Raw genomic sequence first — 23,958 nt, 5'->3', positions numbered from 1 at the left:
CTGATATACAGGTACAGCAGCAGTATCACAGTAATCAGCTGCTGCTGCTACGGATGCATTTAGCAGGCGTCCATGTTGGTTAATTAATTTATCAGGCAGAGAGACCACAGAGACCCACCCCCCAAGACCGAACCTTCTAAGTAATGCAACCATTCGCTTTCTTACAAACGCTTCGATCCTTACGCAGTTCCCAGAGAACACAGCACATAAAATAAAATCAACGTTTTATTTGTACAGTTAACAAGTCACATCCACGCAGCTTGCATTACACAATCTGAAATATAAATTCCAATGCAATGTCAGGATCAGTATCAAATTAAATGTCTGCATATTCAAAACCCTTTGGTCTAATACACCATGCTTGGTTTGTAAAGCTCCAAACACGATAAAACATACGATTTCTCCAGCCTGCAAATAGCTGTACACCCCCCATGAGTTCAAAACAAACTCACAGAATTTTAACACATGAACATGGGGCTCCATTTAAGTGTTGACGAATGTAACATTTTTTCAGATTTTTCCATGATAATTTGGCAAGGTATCCATGAACAAATGTGGGACATAGCCAAGATGATGCAAAGTGATTATCATAATGTCAATCTATCCTGTTGTCTTCACATTTACAAATTAGTGCTTTTTCTGGGTTTTTACAGCTTTGTTGGATGCTCCCAAAACGATTCGGCGCAGGGGTTTAAGTTGACGATTCACCTTTGGAGTGATTGGCACCTGGAAAGCCACACTCTGCCGCCTCAAAGCCTGCAAGGGAGAATTCAGAGGATGACATGTTGCCTTCATGATACATGCTTGTGTATAAATGAATCAGTGAATACATGTTCTAGTGTGAGTCAAGCTAGTGGCCTAACTCTTGGGTGTGGCCTGGATCCACTGCAAACAGAAGGGCCTTGGAAGACTTTGGTCAATGTCTGGCAGATCAGCAAGAACGACCCAAAACATCTTGCAAGCTATGTTCATGCACGACTCTTTGTACAATTCTATATGGTAGTCAATTTAAAGTGGTTTCTCACCCACAAATGGCTCAAACGAGCAAGGGAAGTTCAATCCATAAGAATACCACTTTTATAAAATATGCATTACAATTTTAAAATATAGTCAGTCTTGTATTAAGTTCCTCAAAGATAACGAATTATAAGTGCCACTTTAGAGTACATTATGACAAGCATGTTTTAGCTCTAATGACACCACACAATTATATATGATACACAGACCCATTCCTGAGCATACATTTCTTGAAGTGGCTAATAGTAGTGAGTTTTCTCAAATCACATAAGCCTGGTGGAAGTGACGCTCAGTCACAGCGATTGAGTTGCGATCTGCTAGCTGTGGATTTCTGTTTTCCACCGATACTTCTGTTCCATTAGATACAATGGCAGCAGGATGATGTGTGCTTCACAGCAAAAAGGACATCGGTACACAATTCCTGAGTATGTATGTTCTCCCCCTGTTCTGCATGGTTGTCATCCAGCTTCTACGGTTTCCTCCCATATTTAAAAAACCATTGAACATAACTGGTGTTGGCCAAACAACCCAATGCTAAGAATATCCTGCAAATTACTTCATTAAGAATACAGAGAGCAACATAATTACCTTTTCTGTGAACACTTGGCAGGACATTTGTGGGAAAGAGCTTTATAGCTCATCGGATTTCTCTAGTATAAATATTTCAATTCTGAAAAAGGGTTGAGATTTTGAGACTTTCCTGGGTTGATAAGTAGTCGGCACCATAAACATGTGGAGCGAGGGGTGGGGGGATGAGGTACCTCGATATTTGTAGAGTCTGACTCCTCTGGGATGATGTTTTCAAATGACTCAAAGCCTCCACTGCCTTGGTTTTCTGATTCTGCACAATAAGGTTTGGATATACTTGCCCCTTGAAATCGTTTGTTCTGTACAAATAAACATTCAACACAAAGCAAATGGGTAGTGAAGCACGGCATTATTTCTTTATGGTCAAAATGCGAATGTTTGCTTACAAACTACATGAAGATATCGTCGCATGTTCACTCAGTGCAGTCTACTTTTACATTTTGCTGCTCAAGGAAAGAAAGCGTTTTGTGATTTTACTGAACAGTTTATTGTATTAGACTGAACTTGTGGACATTCGTCTTACTCAATGCATCCATATTTGTTCAACTCTTGGGTCCACTCCAATGACATGCCTGATACATTGTGATGTGGTTGGTTCACATACCACGCCTTCAATGGGCATGGCTGGCTGCGTACGGTGCGAAAGAAGTTCAGCATACATACACTTGTCCTTGATTCTTTGCAATGACAATAAAATATCTGGTCAGATAATAATAGACATACTGATTCTTAGTTCAATTTCTCCAGTCTATTATTTATTTATTACACATGTTTACCTAAAAAAGCGTTTACTTTCATAACTTTTTAAGGAGGTCCCTGAAGTTTATGCAGTCGGGCCATATTCAAACTGATTAATTTGCACGTAATTTTTGATATTTGGACCAGGACACCATAAAAAAAAATGCCTACTCTTATGAAATACATCACGAGATCATTAATGTAAACTGTGAAATGGAGGGCGCATGTTGTTTTATGGTTTATACACCAGCAGTGACAACCAGTGAACCTATGCAACAAGTGGTGAACGCGATACCGGTGGTCCGTGTCACTGCACAAGCTTTGTGAAAGTCTCAACACGATCTAACACCTGCGCGGATGAACGGATATTGCTGTTTTATAGAATATCGTGGATATCACCGACCTGCAGTGAACACTGCCCTGAAGATGCAGGGCGTTTCCTGGAGAAGGTAGCGGCCTGTGAAGGAGGGCCTCTCTTCTCCCTGGCCACCGTGTCCGAGCGTAAAGTGGCCGTGTTGGTGGCCGGCCTTCTGTCCACTATGGACTTGAGCGACCACAAGCCGGGGGGACTCGCGTGACCCCTGGGCACCAAGGTGAACCGTCGTGGAGCCAAGCTCTGCCGTCACAAGGCATGCACACATGTTCCGTGGGGTCACCCAACAATATGTACCAGTTAAGGTTCTCACTGTGAAAATTAGTTTTTATTTTTCATTGTCCGTTTTTTTATTCTTACTGTTCCCTCATATGGAATCACACATGCACAGCCTTAACCAGTGCCACTGTGGCTAGAGCATTTAACTCAACGTTGAAGGTTCAAATCCTGGTCACGGGTCAACTCAGCAAATCATCACCTTGGGATCAATAAAATAGGTACCACTTTTTGTGGGCAGTCAACAATGGTCATTTGCCTCTGTGGCCCAATCAGAATTCAGTGAAACCTCTCAAAGCCAGACTAATTTGGGGCAGAGCAATTCTGGTTATGGGGGATGTCTGTCAGACTGAGTAATTAAATAAGGACACCATTACTACGCTTTGATTAACTTTGTATAAACGAACAATCACCACATTCCATTTCCACTAATTAACGCCATAAGATTAACTTACATATTTGACATTAACAATTGAAAAATACTTAAAATATCTCATCCAATTCATAGTTTCTTTTGGGTTAGACTGTATCTGTAATGTACATTTTGAACTGTAACTCATGATTGCAGTCAATCATATCGAGCTGTCATGTGGAAAAATATGCTAATTTATTTAGTTATTCAGCAAAATCGGCTTGTTGACTAACCAAATGGGTGAAGGGTTATGTTAAAATATTGGTATAAACCCCTACAAGGATCTAACCCAAAATAAATTACTGTCATGCGGTAGCACAGTGATTATTCCTGCTCACAACCAACATCATTGACGAATATATTAACCGGTCCTGGGCCTCTCCTAGGCCAATTCAGCCATAAATGAGTACCTGATGCTGCATTTAAACATCAGTACTGGGGAGACAAAAGCGTCCGAGCATTGTTGTTTGCCACATCACGCCCTCATGCGCAGTGTCGGAGCAAAGTGTGAACCTGTGAATGTCTTTCTTGCCCAGTGCAGCTCAACATGGAAGCTCTGCGCAGCGTCTCCACGGGGTCGCCCTGTTTCATTTGCTCATCTGTCGTCTGTACACATGTCTACAAACACACAAACATGCAGCCTCGTCACCACAACAGCCCCCACCTACCCACATGGTGAAGGACAGATGCACACAAACGGAAACATAATGTTCGTGTGCAGAAACTACATGCGTGTGCCTAAAGTCCATGTCTGTGTGTGCGAGTCCATATGTGTTTGTGTGCGTGTAAGTCGATGGATTTCTATGTGTGTGGGTCCATGTCTATGTGTAAGTCCATGTGTGTGTCTGTCTTTTTCAAACGGACAACGCCCCGTGTGTGTGTACATACAAGTGTTTGTGTGTGTGTCAGTCTATTTGTGTGCGTATCTGTCGCTGTGTGTGTGTTAGTCCACATGTGTGTGTTAGTCCATACGTGTGTGTTTCACTCGATGTGTGCAAGTCAATGCGTGTGTGCGAGTCGATGTGTGTGCATGGCTCCATCTGAGTGTGTAAGTCAATGTGCGTTTGTATGTCTATGTGTGTCAGTCGATGTGTGTGTGTTAATCCATGTGTGTGTATCTAAAGTAGATGTCTGTGTGTCACAGTACATATGTCTATGTGTGTGTAGGACAATGTGTGTGTCAGTCTATGTATGTGTGTGTAAGTCCATGTGTTTGTGTGTGTGAGTCGATATGTCTGTGTGTGTCAGTCCATGGCTGTCTGTGTTAGTCGCTTTGTGTGCATGCCTCAATGTCAGTCAGTGTAAGTCCATTTCTTTGCGTGTCTGTAGGTCCATGTGTGCGTGTGAGTGAATGCATGTGCTTTATTGACCTGCTCAAGGCCTATGATACCATCAGTAGGCCTGTACTCTGGGTTGTTCTTCATGCTTTCGGAGTCCCTCAAACTTTGCTCATGATCCTTAAGGACCTTCATGATGGTGAGCGGCCCCGCGTCAAACTACATGACCGTCAGTCGGAGCCATTCCCTCTACACCTTAGGGTGTGACAGGGATGTCCTCTGGCTCCACATTATTTAACATATCTTTTGACCACGTAGTTCGTGAAGCCTTCAATGGCTGTTCCCGAGGAATTACCATATGGTACAGATACAATGGGAGGCTGATCGATGCCCGGGTGCGGTCAAGGGATGCCTCCCTATTGCTCAACCATGTTATGTATGCCGATGCTCTGGTGATTGCTGCTCACTGCGGCTGAACCTGGAGCTTGCCACTAAGAGGTGGGGCCTTACCATCAGCCCCACCAAAACTAAGCACTTGCCTGGGTATTTTGTACCATCGAACAATCCACCCCCACAATTCACAATTGGTGATGCGGTAGTTGTGGAGAGATTGCCGAGATTCACATACCTGGCCAGTGTGCTCATGACCGGCTCCGGTTTAACAGCAGAAGTCTCACTCCAAATCAGTCGAGCGCCATTATCTTTTCATCGGCTGCGTTACGCTGTGTGGAAGCTACCTGGTCTTTCGCTCCGCATGAAGCTCCAGGTCTTCTCGGCCACGGTAATTTCGTCCCTTCTCTACGCTTGCGAAACATACACCCCCCTAATGGAACATCTTCGCCAGTTATAAACATTTAGGCTGGCCTGCTAACGATCCTTTCCTGGATTTAACCATATATGTGTGTGTGTGTGCATCTAAGTTGATGTGTTTCTATGTGTGTGGGTCAATGTCTGTGTGTAAGTCCATGTGTCTATCTTCCTTTTTTGCCCGAGCAACGCCGGGTACTTACCGCTAGTTACACATATATTGCATAAAGAGTATCAACATTGGTTAATGTTTTTGACAATATTCATTATTCAAAGCTAAATTGTGATTTTTAAAAGCTCAAGGCCAAATGTCTAACATGCTCAACTACTAACTATATAATAAGCAGCTGATCATATGTCTGTATGCAAGTATGGCGCAATCCTAGACTAATGTTCTGTGCCCGATACGGTTTTCCCAAAGTCCACAGCCCATTAAGAATGTATAGGAAGTTCTGGAGTGTATATTGTGAATGCTAACTTGCCAAACTTTACTTTGACATAAGGGCAAATATTAAGGGGAAAATAAGACATTATATTCATTTACTAATACATTTCAAAACTAATATACAATTCTGTATCAATCCACTGCTGGATGGTCTCCCATATGGTGTGTCAGTCATGGGTGATGTTTTCCATACTTCACCACGCTGGTCATTGTAGAAAGGGATATCCTTGAAATAAGCACAATTGTTTATCAGTCACAGTGGCTTGAGTGCAGAGTGTGCGGTGCCGCTCACCTGTGTCTCCACTGGGTAGGAAGACTTCATGTGCGGGGCACAGCGCATGTTCCTCGACTGCAGCTCTGCGATGCGTCCACTTATATCATCCTCCTCCTCATCCGCAATGGAGCCCAGCTCAAACGACGTGTCCTTGCCTGCCACGCACATGCTGAGTATTAGTTTTATTACTTTCGGTCTTAGTTCTCCCAGTTCAGAAAAGTGACACAGCCCAGCAGTAAGATGATCGCCGCTTGTTACGGAGGTTTGCAGTTTGAACTGGATCATCACCTTAATCAATACTGCAGTATTTATAAAATGTGAATGGGGTAATGCTGAAAAAATGACTAAGTGCGAGCAGAATAAATCCAGCTACGGTGAATGAATGCAAGCCAAACCAGCACTACTCTTGTGCCCCTGCACCCCGCTGGGCACTGTAGACGCCGTTCGCTCGGCCAGCAGAGAATCACGTGTAGACCCGGCACCCCAGACCTGGGTAGTGTCGCACTCCTGAGGGTCTCTGCTCGATTCCTAAAACAGAATTCCAGTTACACACACATACTGACATTGCTTCCCACAGCCACAACAGCTGCAATTCACCACTGAGTGGCAGTTATGTCACCAGGAAGCTTATGCCAGGATAGGTGCACTTTGAGGTCATGTGAAGTGTCAAAGGCTCACTGACAGATGACAGCATAGACCCAGGTGGTTTGGGTTGACTGCTGAGATGACTGACAGATGCTCCACCTGTGATCCCTACTGTGCAAACTTGCTGCGTTTTAGCCGTTTGCCTCTTGTTTTATTGGAGGGCGACTGCCTCCAACTGCCCTCTAGCATCCTTCATGAGCCTTTTCTACAGAGGCTGACCACGCTGGTACCAGTCATTGGCAATTCCACACCGTGTTAAAAATTCCACTCAGCTTCACATTATTCTGTACCACAGCCCATCTCTTATCTAGCCCGTGCTGCTTGGGCATGTGGTGACTGGGCATGCCTCTACATAAGCCAGCCAACGCAGCTTTTCCTACCTGCCGGAGCTCAATGATGGGACTGTGTCCAGAACTTTCAAGGATCTGTGAGCTCGTCACGCAATCCAGCCTGGTTAATCCCAGGATGGGTTGTAGGGAAACCAGGCTGAATGTTTAAAACCAGTGTAAAATCTCTTATAAAGGGGTCCACGTTTATCAAGCAAAGAGAAGGGAGGGTATATCTGTGTCCTGCCCAAGAAAACTAAATTTTTTGACAGTGAATAGAAAAACAATCAAAAAATATGAGACGAAAAAAGTCTGAGAAATTAAAACGAAACTCTTGACGAAAAGCACGCAGATCTATTGCAAAAGGATAAACCTATTTGAAGGACACTGTGAACGAAGGAATTAATGAAAGCCGCCTCATCATTGTGCGCACCTTGTTCATGTAGATGTGAATGATCTGTTTGGAGCAGTGGTGCTCCACCGTGCCCGACTCGTCTAGGGAGTCTGTACTCAGCTCATCGCTCTCATTCCGCCGGGCGGCAGTGCTCCCATTGCGCTTGCTAGTGCCGCAGCCTCTCGTAGACACTTGGGCATTCTCCAATTCAGCCTGCCCCTTACCACCTGCTACTGAAGTGAAAGTCGCACCATCACCCCCACCACTGGCCTTAACCGACGTGAGGCGGTCACGGCTTGCCCTGCACACAACTTTATCAGTGCCGTGGGAGTCAGCGGACACCCTGCAATCCATATCTGTGGACGGGAGACGCAACTTCTTGCCGACTCCGGCAGACACCATCTGCCAAAAATACAATGGTAATTAAAAGCTGAGGCTTCAAGATTGGACGGCATTCAGTAATGACTTGAACAGCACCGATCGGGCGAAGCAGATTGGAATGTGCTTAGCTGAATAGAATGTTATAGGACCTGCTCACCTGTGATTTTATGTTCTGGATAAGCCAATCTTTGTTGGCCGAATCCCTCTGGCTCTCAGCCAGTTCGCACTGCAAGCTCCGACACAGCTTTTGGCTTTGCTCCAGGCTAACTGACCATCTCTGCTCTTTGACCTAAAATCACACACGCTACAGAGATTAGGTCCAAAACACATTGCAAGAACACATGCACGGCATATTCAATGGTTCTTTTGGTAAAGTCAAGTAGATAGAAAAAAAAATTAAGTGAATAAAAATATCATGACGTTTTGATCGCAACAAAAGCGGTCGTCATCAGGAAAAAGGGATTAACCTCTAACGGCAAACTGTTTGTAAAGGATTGGAGATAGGCGTAGCCCAAGTGTATCAGCAGCACGAGCAACATGGGCGGGGCAGCAATGCCAATGCAGCAACAATGGCAATGCAGCCAAGGGCCGCCAGGAAATCACTACATCCCGCTCCACACACCACACTGCTGATGGTGAAGGTTGATTGACAAGAAAACACAAGTCAAGTCATGACCCAAAGTGGTTGATGACATATTTTCAAGGATTGCTGAGTCTGTGTGCCGTTAATCTTATTTTTAAAATCCCACATGAGTAGAAAGGTTGTTTTCTATTTTAAATGCATTTTCAAAATACGTTCAACGCATTGACATCTTAAGTGAAATAACCGCAAGATGCTGTACAAGACCAACACTTGTTATTCCTGAAAATGCATGATGACATCAATGCACATCTGTGCATGTTTTATGAAAGACATTGCACTGAGGATACGCACCTTGTGATTGCCTTCACATTCTTTTAGTTTTTGCTTTAAATCATCAGCCTACAAACACAGGAAACATTAATTGTGAACATTCCAAAATACTTATAAATCAATAAAATATAATTGACATCACCGAGTGGTAGTTACAGATATCCGCGGTTCAAATCTGGAAGACCGCCCTCGTTTTAACACTGCGGTGTGTATTCACCATGAAAAAATATGCACCGTTTGCTTCAAAGTCAATGTTAAAGATGCCATGATATATTTGCAAACGAGTAGTCCATTGTGTGCCAACATTACAGTCCAAATTTGCCAACACTTTGAAATGTACTGACAACACCCAATTGGGGAAGACCTAGCAATCATTGCCCTTTACTGAAAAATAGTCATGAGACTCACTAAAGCTTTCTTGGTTCAACAAGCCAAATAATAATGTCTGTAAAACAAAGCGCCTTTCTTCATAGTAGACTTGCTATTAAAAATTACACAAATAACCAAATGTGCTCAATTCTAATGCAAGAGATAAATACAAGCTACCTCTTGTTGAAGCTTCCTCTTATCGCCCTGCGCCACATCTCCATCCTCAAGCATCTTCTGCCGTGTTGACTCATATTTCAGGCTCATGTTCTCCAGTTGTTCCTTAACCCTGTCAGCTTCCACAAGATGAACCTGCAGTCGTTGCTCAGCTGTGCATTTCTGGCGTTTGAAGAGCGCTGACTTTAGTTCAAACTCGTTTAACTGTGAGTCCAATGTCTTCTTGATGTTGTCAGCTGCTACCTTTTCTCTGGCAGCTGCAGCAGAAATAATCTTTTGGAACATTTCTTTGTCTTGTTCCTTCTGTAATGCGAGAAAAGCGTGCTGTTCTTTCAGTTCAAATATGCTGTTTTTTAGTTCGTGAACTTTATTCTGCAAATAACGCTCCTGCGCGAGTTGAATCTCGTACTTGTCAGCAATCTTTTGATTATCACCTAGCAGGGAACTACATCGACTTTGCAAATCCATAATCGCGCCATTAAGATCCGTAATTGTGTCTTCAAATGACGAGCATTGAACATGCTTGTCTTGAATGCGTGCGTTCAAGTTATTCTCCAGCGCTTCTTTTTCTTCAAGTTGTTTTCGTGTCTTTTCAAGCTCTTCTTGCCTTTGTGACACAGCCGAGATTAAAAGCTGACCTTCATTCTCCTTCTCCTTTTCAAGGCCAGCCACCCTCATTACAAGATGCCCCTTCTCCTCCTCAAGACCAGTCACCCTCATGACAAGACCTTCCTTCTCCTCTTCAAGATCAGCCACCGTCATTGCAAGATGTCCCTTCTCCTTTTCAAGACCAGTCACAGTCATTACAAGATGTCCTTTCTCCTCATCCAGACCAGCCACCTTCACTACAAGACCTTCCTTCTCTTCCTCAAGTCCTGCCACCCTCGCTACAAGACCCTCGTTCTCGTTCTCAAGACCAGCCACCCTCACTACAAGATGTCCTTTCTCCTCATCCAGACCAGCCACCCTCATGACAATACATTCCATCTCCTCCTCAAGGCCAGCCACCCTCACCACCAGACCTTCCTTCTCCTCCTCAAGGCCAGCCACCCTCACTACAAGACGTTCCTTCTCCTCTTCAAGGTCAGCCACCCTCACTACCAGACCTTCCTTCTCCTCCTCAAGGCCAGCTACCCTCACTACCAGACCTTCCTTCTCCTCTTCAAGTCCTGCCACCCTCACTACAAGACCTTCCTTTTCCTCCTCAAGACCAGTCACCCTCACTACAAGACCTTCCTTGTCCCGTTCAAGACTTTCATTTTCCTCTTCAAGGGCAGCTACCCTCATTACAAGACCTTCCTTTTCTTGCTCAAGGTCAGCCACCCTCATTAATATACGTTCCTTCTCCTCTTCAAGACCAGTCACAGTCATTACAAGATGTCCTTTCTCCTCGTGCAGACCAGCCACCCTCACTACAAGACGTTCCTTCTCCTCTTCAAGGTCTGCCACCCTCACTACAAAACATTCCTTCTCCTTCTCAAGACCAGCCACCCTCACTACAAGACCTTCCTTCTCCTCTTCAAGGCCTGCCACCCTCATTACAAGATGTCCTTTCTCCTCATCCAGACCAGCCACCATCATTACAATACCTTCCTTCTCCTCCTCAAGTCCTGCCACCCTCGCTACAAGACCCTCGTTCTCGTTCTCAAGACCAGCCACCCTCACTACAAGATGTCCTTTCTCCTCATCCAGACCAGCCACCATCATTACAATACCTTCCTTCTCCTCCTCAAGTCCTGCCACCCTCGCTACAAGACCCTCGTTCTCGTTCTCAAGACCAGCCACCCTCACTACAAGATGTCCTTTCTCCTCATCCAGACCAGCCACCCTCATGACAATACATTCCATCTCCTCCTCAAGGCCAGCCACCCTCACTACAAGACGTTCCTTCTCCTCCTCAAGTCCTGTCACTCTCACTACAAGACCTTCCTTCTCCTCCTCAAGGCCAGCCACCCTCACTACGAGACCGTCCTTCTCGTTCTCAAGACCAGTCACAGTCATTACAAGATGTCCTTTCTCCTCATCGAGACCAGCCACCCTCATGACAATACATTCCTTCTCCTCTTCAAGGTCAGCCACCCTCACCACCAGACCTTCCTTCTCCTCCTCAAGGCCAGCCACCCTCACTACAAGACGTTCCTTCTCCTCCTCAAGGCCAGCTACCCTCACTACCAGACCTTCCTTCTCCTCTTCAAGGCCTGCCACCCTCATTACAAGATGTCCTTTCTCCTCATCCAGACCAGCCACCCGCATTACAATACCTTCCTTCTCCTCTTCAAGTCCTGCCACCCTCACTACAAGACCTTCCTTTTCCTCCTCAAGACCAGTCACCCTCACTACAAGACCTTCCTTGTCCCGTTCAAGACTTTCATTTTCCTCTTCAAGGGCAGCTACCCTCATTACAAGACCTTCCTTTTCTTGCTCAAGGTCAGCCACCCTCATTAATATACGTTCCTTCTCCTCTTCAAGACCAGTCACAGTCATTACAAGATGTCCTTTCTCCTCGTGCAGACCAGCCACCCTCACTACAAGACGTTCCTTCTCCTCTTCAAGGTCTGCCACCCTCACTACAAAACATTCCTTCTCCTTCTCAAGACCAGCCACCCTCACTACCAGACCTTCCTTCTCCTCTTCAAGGCCTGCCACCCTCATTACAAGATGTCCTTTCTCCTCATCGAGACCAGCCACCCTCATGACAATACATTCCTTCTCCTCTTCAAGGTCAGCCACCCTCACCACCAGACCTTCCTTCTCCTCCTCAAGGCCAGCCACCCTCACTACAAGACGTTCCTTCTCCTCTTCAAGGTCAGCCACCCTCACTACCACACCTTCCTTCTCCTCCTCAAGGCCAGCTACCCTCACTACCAGACCTTCCTTCTCCTCTTCAAGTCCTGCCACCCTCACTACAAGACCTTCCTTGTCCCGTTCAAGACTTTCATTTTCCTCTTCAAGGGCAGCTACCCTCATTACAAGACCTTCCTTTTCTTGCTCAAGGTCAGCCACCCTCATTAATATACGTTCCTTCTCCTCTTCAAGACCAGTCACAGTCATTACAAGATGTCCTTTCTCCTCGTGCAGACCAGCCACCCTCACTACAAGACGTTCCTTCTCCTCTTCAAGGTCTGCCACCCTCACTACAAAACATTCCTTCTCCTTCTCAAGACCAGCCACCCTCACTACAAGACCTTCCTTCTCCTCTTCAAGGCCTGCCACCCTCATTACAAGATGTCCTTTCTCCTCATCCAGACCAGCCACCATCATTACAATACCTTCCTTCTCCTCCTCAAGGTCTGCCACCCTCACTACCAGACCTTCCTTCTCGTTCTCAAGACCAGCCACCCTCACGGCAAGACCTTCCTTCTGCTCCTCAAGGCCAGTCACCCTCACTACAAGACCTTCCTTGTCCCGTTCAAGAATTTCCTTTTCCTCTTCAAGGGCAGCTACCCTCATTACAAGACATTGCTTGTCCTGTTCTAGACCAGCCACCCTCACTACAAGACCTTCCATCTCCTCTTCAAGGTCAGCCACCCTCATTACGAGATGTCTCTTCTCCTGCTCAAGGCCAGCCACCCTCATTAATAGACCTTCCTTCTCCTTTTCAAGTCCAGTCACAGTCATTACTAGACGTCCTTTCTCCTCATGCAGACCAGCCACCCTCACTATAAGACTTTCTTTCTCCTCTTCAAGGCCTGCCACCCTCACTGCCAGACCTTCCTTCTCGTTCTCAAGGCAAGTCACCCTCACTACAAGATGTTCCTTCTCCTCTTCAAGGCCTAACACCCTCATTAGAAGACCTTCCTTGTCCCGTTCAAGACTTTCCTTTTCCTCTTCAAGGGCAGCTACCCTCATTACAAGACCTTCTTTCTCCTCCTCAAGGTGAGCCACCCTCATTACAAGACCGTCCTTCTCCTTTTCAAGACCAGTCACAGTCATTACAAGACGTCCTTTCTCCTCATCCAGACCATTCACCCTCACTACAAGACGTTCCTTCTCATCTTCAAGACCTGCCACCCTCACTACCAGACCTTCTTTCTCCTCCTCAAGGTGAGCCACCCTCACTACAAGACCTTCCTTCTCTTCTTCAAGGTCAGACACTCTCATTACAAGATGTCCCTTCTCCTCCTCAAGACCAGTCACACTCACCACGAGACATTCCTTCTCCTTCTCAAGGCCAACCACTTTCCTTCCTAGACATTCACTCTCCTCTTGCAGGAGTGACAGTTTTCCTATGAGCCTGTTTCTCTCTTGTGCTAAGTCAGACACTGCATTCAGAAGTGTCTGTTTTTCATTCTCAGCATCAGATATTTTCACTCTCAGCATCTCCCTCTCCTCCTTCAGAATGGATTCATTCGCCAAGAAACAACGGAGTTCTTCCTGCATGTGTTTTATCTGCTCAGACAGCTCTAACTTTTCATTTTCAATGTTTTGAATTTTCTTCTCCATCTTTGAAATACTTGACAAATATCTACATCTCTCTTGTTCGTTAACCTTTTCCAAACAAATTACATCTTCTTCCTTCTGTTCCAACTTACTCTGAAGCTTTTCTACATTAATTTTGTTCTCTTCCATTTCAGCTAACAATTCATTTTCTCTCTGTTCTGCTTTCCTTTCAAGATCCTTTATATTTTGTTTCATTAAGTCCAATTCCCTTTGAAATTCCATCAATGTGTTCTGATGTTGGAATAGCTGCAGCTCCAGCTGCCTATCGTTTTCATCTATAATTGACTGCAGAGTATGTTTATCAGACTGCAGTTGTTGAACTAAACTATTATGATGGTTCTGAGTGTTCACCAAAGTCGCTATTTCTTGCTTTAGTGAGTCCATCTACAGAGAAATATGGGGAATTATTACAGTCACCCAAAATATCACCAGCAAAAGCATTGTTTACATCTTAACAGTGTCATTTGTCACTCTAAGCACCAATAATTTCGAGCATACATCTGCAACCGTGCACTCCACTTGTAAATTAAATGAAGGTGGAACGCAAAAAAATAAAATCTGTGTGGCACACAATAACCTATGTATTGCAGGCTGATCAAGGCTTTAAAAACCAGTCAGGTGCTTTGCCTGTACGTGAGTCACATCACTGCAATCATGTTCTAGAATACGTGGCAGTCGCATAAGTAATGTCACTGGAGACCTATAATAGAATGCCTCACTGTAACGTTTTTCTATCAATGGAGTTTTGGATTTAAGAGTGTTTGTTTTCAACAACTGAGGTGGATCAGTGATAGAGTGGTTTGGGGGGTTGACTCAACCAATCACCGCTCATTCCATGGTCATTAAAATTAGTACCACTTTGTGGGAAAGTCAATAGTGGATGCCCTATACAGACAGCCCCCTGCCATAGGAATGGGGAACTTTCAGCCCTGGCTCTGGGCTGTAAGCAGGAGATAGGCAGTGCCTCAATGCTCATTTGAGCATTAACAATATTTTTGAACTTATATCAGGGGCACAGACAGCCCAGTAGTGACAAAGGGGGTATTGGTCTTTTGGATTGCTTCTTCCTGAAAAGACTCCTCCTGGTAGGAGTGTTAATAGTCCGATGATCCTACAGGATTCCATTAGTTATTTAATTACCGTGGTTGTACCTGAATAGCATCTCCCAAAACCTCCCCACAGGCCACCTCCTGCCGCGTCTCCTCTAGCTGCTCCACAAGAACAGCCACCTTGGCTTCCAGGATGTCCCTTCGCTCTTCCAACTCGGCCTACATGCCACACACCACGTACGATCCACTTACACTGCATAGCCCACAGCACATACGCAAATACACACAATGATGCCGTGTTTGATGATACTATAACTACTAATGATGCTATGTGTGATGTATGTATGTATGTGGAACTTCTTTTGCACCGTACGATGTGCGTGATTGTTGAGTGTGGTGAAGCTGTGTGTGCTGTGTGTGAGTGTACATGTCTTTAAGTGTTTGCCATGTACGTATCAATCGATGCCCTGTTCCATCTCAAGGGATTATCCAGGGGAAATATTGTAATAAGTGAAATTCTTGGAGCTACCTTTATGTCCAGCAATGTTTGCAGTCGAGTCTTCAGTTCCACACACTCTGTCTCCTTCTGCAGGAGCACCCCTTCACTGCAGCTCACCACCTCACGCAACTTAGTCCGACTTTCACTCAGCTTCACTCCAGCATCTGCAAGCTGCAAACCAAGAACAGAATGTCACTTTGAAGCTGTACAAATATTCTTTGTACGATTACCTTCATCAGCCTTAGCCAACTACTTAAACCAGCCATAAACTAGTTTTTCTCATTCCTAGCTTAAACTTTCATCAGCTCAGCAGACCAGATAATGCAAACACGATTGCACTGAAAGGGGAGACACAAGAGAGTGTGGAGAGAACATGGCAGATGTGGCCAGGTGGCACAAAAGGTCAGAGCGCCGAGCTGGCACCACCGAGGTCATTGGTCAAACCGTGTTCTCAAGTGGAGCGAGCCGATGGTCTCAGTCTGTTCACCAATGATGGCACAAAAACATCAGCACATTATAGTTGGTTCTGGGCTTAATTCAATCTCTGTAAATGAAAAATATTTGCTGAACTGTTATGCCATGGACACTACTCTCGGTGAGGGGGTGTTTAGGAAAGTTTTGCCTTCTACTGTATAGACCAGAGGTCAGTTGAAAACATCTCAATGATAGAATGGGTTGTACTGCCTTGACAGATTCAAATGGATTGGTTGTCTTATGACATGGCACCAATAGTACAATGGTAACACAATTGGTGGAAAACACAAAAACACATGGATTTGTTTAATTTTAAAGGATCCCATTAACATACAATTAGATGAAGAAAATAATCGGGTAAATATTTTACGTAAAAATTTGAAAATAAGCTCCAGCCAGGTCGCTTGGAAGTATAGCAGGCAGCTCACAAATGGGAGGTTGCGAGTTTAGATCCTGGTTGAGTTTTACTCAGCCTATAATACATCTGGGCTGAGTAAATTAGATACCAATTGAATTGGTAAAGGTTGCCCCATTTAGGAACAATATAACAATAAAGAATTTTACAAAGCATCACGTATGCAGAAATGGGGAATTTCCACCACTGGATAAAGGCTGTTAATAGGAGATGAGCAGGACAAAATTAGTAAATTATGAAATCTGGTTTTTAAAACAAACCTTGCGAGACAGGCTCCCATTCTCATCTTTCAGGGTGTCCACCCTGTGCTCGCTGATTGCATTCTCTTTACGCAGTTCTTGGTTTTGGCGCATCACATCCTGCAGCCTGCCACAGCCCAGTATCGTTAGCAACACACACAATGCAGCCACTTACGCCACGGGCATCAACAACAGAGAGTAGAGCACACCACAACCAATCAATCTTTATTTTATACTAGCTTTTTTGTCTGTCCAAGGACGGGTGTATATTGCCGTAAATCTGAAATATTCAATAGAAAAATTGTTCAGCTCATGATTATTGAGGGGGGGGGTTGCCCCATGTAAAGTGACATCACCCACTAATGGTTATTGTGGAGGGGTGCGGCATGTGGAGTGACGTCACCCCCTCATGATTATTAATGAGGGGAGGGGTGCTGCATGTGGAGTGCGCGACCTTCTTGTGCGTTATTGTAAATTTCCAGGTTCGCATGAATATTAATGAAAGGGGGGGGGCCTCTTTTGCAGTGACGTCACGCATGGATGTAGCAGTGTGCTGCTTAGATTTATTTTTTACCGTCACTTTCTGTAAAGAAACGTCATATTTGAAGCGACTTTGCGTAATACATTTTTTAATTCAGCTCGACCTTCCTCTGCGTTCGTGTAAAAATCCACCCACGCATTAATATTAATGAGGGGGGGGTGGGCCTCATGTGGAGTGATGTCACACGAGGGGTGGGCCTCATGAGGAGTGACGTCACGCACGGGACAGACAGACATTCATGGGTGATTACAGGAGGTAATGCCAATATCGCCCTCAATAAAGTAGGCAACAGTGCACATTACAACTGAACGGGGAAAGTACAGGGACATGCAGCAACAGGAATGGAAAAAATAAACCCGTCACGCCCTCAGCAGCTAACAAGCACGGAGCAAAGTAAATTGCAACCACGCACAAAAAGTCCAACAATGTCCCGATGACCGATATGAGGGCTTCATTGGGGTATCGATAATAGCCTTAATAAATGATACTGTACACATATTTAAATTATTAAAGAATTTCGATTTAAAGCTTTCGTGACTGCAGGGATTCATCTTCTTGTTTCTTTCGGTAAAGTCACGTAGAAGGGAAGTAATAAAATAATAAAAATAAAACATAATAAAACAATTCTCACGACGTTTCGGCTACAACGCAAGCAGCCGTCCTCACCTGAGGACGGCTGCTTGCGTTGTAGCCGAAACGTCGTGAGAATTGTTTTATTATGTTTTATTTTTATTATTTTATTACTTCCCTTCTACGTGACTTTACCGAAAGAAACAAGAATATTAAAGAATTGTATAAATAAAAATAACTTTAAATAATGACATATAAAAATACAATAAATGATACACTCACCAGTGCATTCGGTTGGAGCGTGTGTAAGATTAACCACCGTCTGCCATAAACACACGCTTCACACGGAAAGCTATGCAGTACGAACCAAGTGGGATTGCTCGATCCATAGATCGCCAACTAATGTATGCAGTGATTAACCCTAGATGAATGGAAACTCTTAAAGCGGCTGAAGGACCGACTATGAGCAGAATTGATACAAGACATTTAGATTCTGGTTCCACAAGACCACATATGGGCAAAGACGCTCCAATAGGCAACTTCCTTCCATATATGGGCTGATCCGGCAGGAATTTTCATCCAGGACAAGGAGCGCTATAATGAAACGGCATTGTAAGAGGCAGCGCTGTAAGAGGCATGCCGGCACTCTCAAAATCCTATCTATATATATATACACAGCAATCAGGCAGTAACATGGCGCAGTGGTATCTGGGGCAGGCCGCCTCGGTTAGTGGGTTGTGTATTTAACCGTAAATACTACACTCCATCTGCCTTTGCAGGCCAAATTTGAAAATAACACATTTTACTCGATTCGGAAACACATAGCAGTGATCGCCCACTCCTGTGAAAACCTACAGGCACTCCTGAAAAGATCTTGAGACTTAGTGAGGCTTTCCATGGGAAACAAGTGTAACACAACGTAAAGTCAATATTGCTTGGTATTGCACTCGCCATATTTGACACCTAACTAACGTTATGAACACCCACCAATAATTTATACGAATTTACAATGTTAAAATAAAACAAGTTTGTTTCACAACCTATATACTATATGTGCAGTATTAATGATAATAAGTACAGCTTATATAGCACCTTTAATAAAATATCAAGGCACTTTACATCCATCATGATGGGGGTGGGGTTGGGTAAGAAGTGGCTCAGTTAAAATACAAAAAGCCATATGAAAGAGAAATGTTTTTAGGCGGGAAGAACTTGAAGATCTCAAATGAACCGGACTCCCGAACAGCCTTCGGATGAAAGATCCAAAGTCCATCTGCTATGGAAGCAAAGTCCACCATCCTCAGAGTTCTTGTTGTTGGAGAGTAGTTGCACAGTAATATTTGGAGGTGAAGATCATTCAGTGCCTTCAATGTGAGGGTCAGAACCATAGAAGCTGTATTCTGAATAGACTGGAGTCATCTGAGAACCATACTGGAAGTTCCAGATACCAAGAAGTTGCAGGCGTCGATGCACGAGAAAAGAAAATTAACCAATTGTTCTGCGTAAGCGGACGAGAGGATGAGACATAACCGCACAATGTTCCGTAAATGAAAAAATCCACCTTGACGATTTTATTGATGTGCAGATCCAAAGACCAAAGTTGTAACAATCGATCATCAGACTGAAGGGACCGGCCTTTACCAGCTGATGGTGAGACCCAATGAGCATAACCTCTGTTTAATTCCCAATCAGCTGCTGGAAGTTGTGCTGCATCCAAGCTTGAATAAGTGAAAGCGGTAATGAGATAGCGGAGGGAATCCATAACATTCGATACGCAGTGTATGTAAATTTGAGTGTCATCAGAATAAAAGTGAAAATTGAGGAAGGGTGGTACCTAACGGGATCATGTAGATACAGAAAAGTTGACCCAGGGAAGAGCCCTGGGGGACACTGAAATAAACGGTGCTGGTTGCAGACTTAAGAGCCACCCAGTCTAATCAATTGCTTGCGATTCGATAAACAGGATCAAGTCAAGCACAGTGCAGTACCATTAACCCCCATATTATGTTTCAATCATTTAAGCAGATGGTATCAAAAGCAGCACTCAGGTCGAGTAGAACTAGAATGCTGGGTGAGCCAGTGTTGGCGGCAGTCAATAAATACTTTACCACCTTTTCGATTTAAAGCTTTCGTGACTGCAGGGATTCATCTTCTTGGTTCTTTCGGTAAAGTCACATAGAAGGGAAGTAATAAAATAATAAAAATAAAACATAATAAAATAATTCTCACGACGTTTCGGCTACAACGCAAGCAGCCGTCTTCAGGTGAAGAATGAGACACTGCCAAGCTTGGAGATTATATATAAGCTGGGTTGGAGGTGGAAGAAGAGCGCCTTAACAAAAAATGTGCATATCAAGAGGAATTTAGCATATTCATGGGAAATACGTAGGAGGTGGGCGGGGGGGTTTCAAAGTCATATTATGCCCATGCATTATGCAGGATCAGCAGCACCAAAGGGAGGGGGCAGTGGGTAGCATTAACAAAGGGAGGGAATGTTAATAGTATGTAGAAGCAATGAAACATGTCAATGGGAGAGCGATGAAAGGAGACCTGCAGAGGAGCAAATAATGCATTCCCTGTGGAGAACACAAGATACACAGTTAATGCCAGTGAGTGGACTGCGGTCTGAAAGTCACCGTAAACGTGAACAACAATCAGTTAAGATCCGAAATGGTTTATTACGTCCTTCCAATGATTGCTGAGTCAGAATCCATCTTCTCGGTTGAAATTGTCTCTGTGTTTGTATATGTGGATCGCCTCATGAACGAATCTCTCATGGTAGCAAGATGGCTTGCAGAGAACCTCTGTCTTGGAGAAGTCAATGTCATGTGAGCCCACTGAATTGTAACAGGCCGGCCATGTGGCCAGATGACAAGACCAATTTCTAGACCACATCAATTCCATACACCCAGCCATCAGATTCACCATGGAAGTCGAAAAAGATGGCAAGCTACCCTTTTTGGATGTCCTAATTAAAAGGAGACCTGATGGTTCAATGAGCCATTCTGTCTACAGGAAAGCCACCCATACGGATGCCTAACTAAAACCGGATTCCCACCACCATCCATCCCAGAAGAACTCCCTCATCAAGACTCTATACCATAAAGCCCAATGCATCTCCGACCAGGAACACATTGCCAGTGAACTCAAACACGTACGCCAAGCTCTTAAGACTACACAATCCGTAAAGCCATCATTCCAACCATCAAGAAGGATCCTGTTGAGGAGCCTTTCAAAACCATCACCTTACCCTACATTGCTGGGGTCACAAAAAAGATCTCCAAAATCCTGATTAAACACAAAATTCAGGTCCGATTCAACACAGTACATAAAATCCGTGATCTGGTCCCGTCTGTAAAAGACGTGGTTCCAGACATACAGTACCCTGGCGTCTACAAACTAAGTTGCCTCTGTGGTAGCAGTTACATTGGAGAAACCAAACGACATGTCTCGGACCGCATCCGTGAACATAAAGCAGACCTGAAACACGGTAGGACAAACACCTCAGCCGTGGCAGATCACTGTTACAATTCAGTGGGCGCACATGACATTGACTTCTCCAAGACAGAGGTTCTCTGCAAGCCATCTGGCTACCATGAAAGATTCGTTCATGAGGCGATCCACATATACAAACACAAAGACAATTTCAACCGAGAAGATGGATTCTGGCTCAGCAATCATTGGAAGGACGTAATAAACCATTTCGGATCTTAACTGATTGTTGTTCACGTTTACGGTGACTTTCAGACCGCAGTCCACTCACTGGCATTAACTGTGTATCTTGTGTTCTCCACAGGGAATGCATTATTTGCTCCGCTGCGGGTCTCCCACCACCACTCTCCCATTGACATGTTTCATTGCTTCTACATACTATTAACATTCCCTCCCTTTGTTAATGCTACCCCCTGCCCCCTCCCTTTGGTGCTGCTGATCCTGCATAATGCATGAGCATAATATGACTTTGAAACCCCCCCGCCCACCTCCTACGCATTTCCCATGAATATGCTAAATTCCTCTTGATATGCACATTCTTTTGTTAAGGCGCTCTTCTTCCACCTCCAACCCAGCTTATATATAAGCTCCAAGCTTGGCAGTGTCTCATTCTTCACCTGAAGACGGCTGCTTGCGTTGTAGCCGAAACGTCGTGAGAATTATTTCATTATGTTTTATTTTTATTATTTTATTACTTCCCTTCTACGTGACTTTACCGAAAGAACCAAGAAGATACTTTACCACCCTCACCAAATGCCGTCTCAGTCCTGTATCCAGGCCGAAAACTATATTGGAAAGATTCGAGGTCATTAGAAAGCACATGCTTTTGGAGCCAAGAGGCATCCACACACTTGAGAACCTTGTAAAGAAAGGGCATATTGGAGATAGGGCGATAGTTTAGGTACTTCAGAATCAAGGGTAGTGCTCTGACAAGAGAGCAGCAAAATGGTTGGTGGCTATGTTAAAGAAGAAGACTGCATTTAATGGCGGATGGCTTTAATTTTGCTGAGGTAAAACTCGAGGAATGGATTATATGTTTTGGTGGAGGCAAGGAAATGTGTTTGTGGAGGGGGTTTTAACATCTGTGATTTGGTACAAAAAAGTAGCGGAGGTTTGTTGGAGTTATCAGCGACGAGTTTAGAAAAATTATCCGATTTAGCTCAAGCCAGGGGCATCTTGGTCGAGATGTTGCAGCTCTTAAAAAAAACGTGTTGATGAACCATGAGGACTAATCTTCTCCAAGGTTGCTCAGCTTTACTATCGTCTCGATTGAGCGCAGTTCATTGTTATACCAGGGAAATGGCCGGATGGCCGAAATCCTCCTTGTTTGAAGGGGGACCAACAAATCCAGAATATTACCAAGCATTAAATTGCACAACTGCTTGAGATCATCCATTGTAGCTGATATATTGTTGTAGCTGCTAACGCTGGTGGTGCTTGCCAGGATGGCCAGGCGTGCAAAGGCTGCTATAAAAGTTACTGATTAAAATAATGCATTTAAATCCGTTTGTTGAGATATTAAAAAATAAAAAGAAGAAATAAAAGGGTTTGAATTACAGATTGTTTTTATGCTCGTGTAGTGGCGTAACGTGCAGGGTTAGCAATAGGGTGATGTGAGGTGACACTGGAGCAGTGTGGCAGCAATTAGGGGGCGCAGCATTGATGGAGATAGTGCAACTGAGGTCGCGCAGGTGCAAGCGTGGAGACATGGATTAGGCGCTGAAGAAGTGGCAGCAATTAGGGGGAGAAGCATTGATTGAGCGGGTGCATTTGGGGATGAGCAGGTGTGAGCCTTGGGGCACAGGGTAGACGCTGGAGAGGCGGGAGATGGAGACGATAAGAGAGAGCGCGTGCCGGAGGCGCCGTGGAGGCGCCAGCTTAATGGGGGGTATGTGGGGACCCCAAATGAGGAGGGATATATCAGGGAGTGTGCGGAGCAACACGGTGAGTTGGTTGGTTGGTGCCCAAGGGATGAAGAACACAACAGTCGGGGAGAAGACGCCTGGGACCTCGCCCTCCTCACCTCCCCAGCAGTGTTGGCTGATCCCCTGCTGGGGGCAGGGACGAGGGCAGAGGTGTGAGGGAAGCAGGACAGGATAGCAGAGTATAGAGTGAGAGAGCGGGGGAGACAGAGTGGTTACCGCGCACGAGGTGTGCGGAGATGAGTAGGGGGAAGTCAGGGGGTTCGGAACAAGGGTGTGTGTGTTAGTGTAGGTGAGAAGCATCCATATTGGATGCAAGGTAAATAAAGTGACACGTCCGTGTGAGTACAACACTACACTCGTACTACGCAAACAACAGTAAAACCAATAAATTAAGTTAAACACACTGGAGCTACAGTAAAACGTGCTTGTGCCCCCAGGTGGTGTCTGTAGAAGCAATGTAAAACACATGCTAAAGCATGTGATTTGAATAAGAGAAAAAACTCACTTATTTTCTAAATTGCTACCCTTCACCAGTTACCATACACAACAAAGTCACGACTTATCCAGTAACCAATTAAGTGCCCATCTGCTCACTAACAGAAAGTCTAGAGAAAGATGTCTGCACGTGACTTAATTACAAATCGTCAGTAGGAGTGTTAGGTGGGCATCGTTACCGGTCTGATTTCTCTTGTAACTCCTTCAACACCCCTGACTGTGGAGAAGATGGTTTCTGTTCGTAAAGAATTCTTAGTGTCTTCAATCTTGCTTGCAGAGCAAACACCTGCGCATCTTTACAACAAAACATGAAGGGAACTAATGTGCTGTGCACATAACATGAGCAGGCTGTCATTCAGTTCAGTCACTTGAAGCAATAATATACTGCAGTGCTAAATGACACGTTCCTA

The 23,958-nt window shown here is 44.7% G+C and overlaps 1 protein-coding gene across 4 annotated transcripts in view; it reads right to left on the bottom strand.

Moving 5' to 3' along the window:
* Positions 1–212: 212 nt before the first annotated feature.
* The window catches only part of LOC133343086 (nuclear mitotic apparatus protein 1-like), a 38,836-nt gene continuing 15,090 nt past the window's right edge, over positions 213–23,958 (bottom strand). The window contains exons 9-23 of one of the 4 annotated variants that reach the window (XM_061552584.1): positions 23,728–23,842; positions 16,547–16,652; positions 15,428–15,568; positions 15,001–15,117; positions 11,671–14,233; positions 9,410–11,586; positions 8,888–8,935; positions 8,111–8,242; positions 7,612–7,974; positions 6,603–6,735; positions 6,226–6,362; positions 3,918–4,022; positions 2,747–2,959; positions 1,779–1,904; positions 213–756 (exon numbers count right to left, since the gene is read on the bottom strand). In XM_061552584.1, coding sequence (XP_061408568.1) covers positions 628–756; positions 1,779–1,904; positions 2,747–2,959; positions 3,918–4,022; positions 6,226–6,362; positions 6,603–6,735; positions 7,612–7,974; positions 8,111–8,242; positions 8,888–8,935; positions 9,410–11,586; positions 11,671–14,233; positions 15,001–15,117; positions 15,428–15,568; positions 16,547–16,652; positions 23,728–23,842 — 6,605 coding nt within the window. In that variant the 3' untranslated portion in view covers positions 213–627. Of the gene's footprint in view, positions 757–1,778; positions 1,905–1,927; positions 2,234–2,746; positions 2,960–3,917; positions 4,023–6,225; positions 6,363–6,602; positions 6,736–7,611; positions 7,975–8,110; positions 8,243–8,887; positions 8,936–9,409; positions 14,234–15,000; positions 15,118–15,427; positions 15,569–16,546; positions 16,653–23,727; positions 23,843–23,958 lie in introns of those variants that run through there. The other 3 variants (XM_061552582.1, XM_061552583.1, XM_061552585.1) reach the window with 3 other exon arrangements.

Source organism: Lethenteron reissneri, chromosome 16, assembly GCF_015708825.2.
Source record: "Lethenteron reissneri isolate LAM-NWPU_2019-01 chromosome 16, ASM1570882v1, whole genome shotgun sequence".
NCBI classification, from domain to species: Eukaryota; Metazoa; Chordata; class Hyperoartia; order Petromyzontiformes; family Petromyzontidae; genus Lethenteron; species Lethenteron reissneri.
Note: the sequence above shows the minus strand (reverse complement) of the source record. Positions and strands in the feature narration are given on the sequence as shown.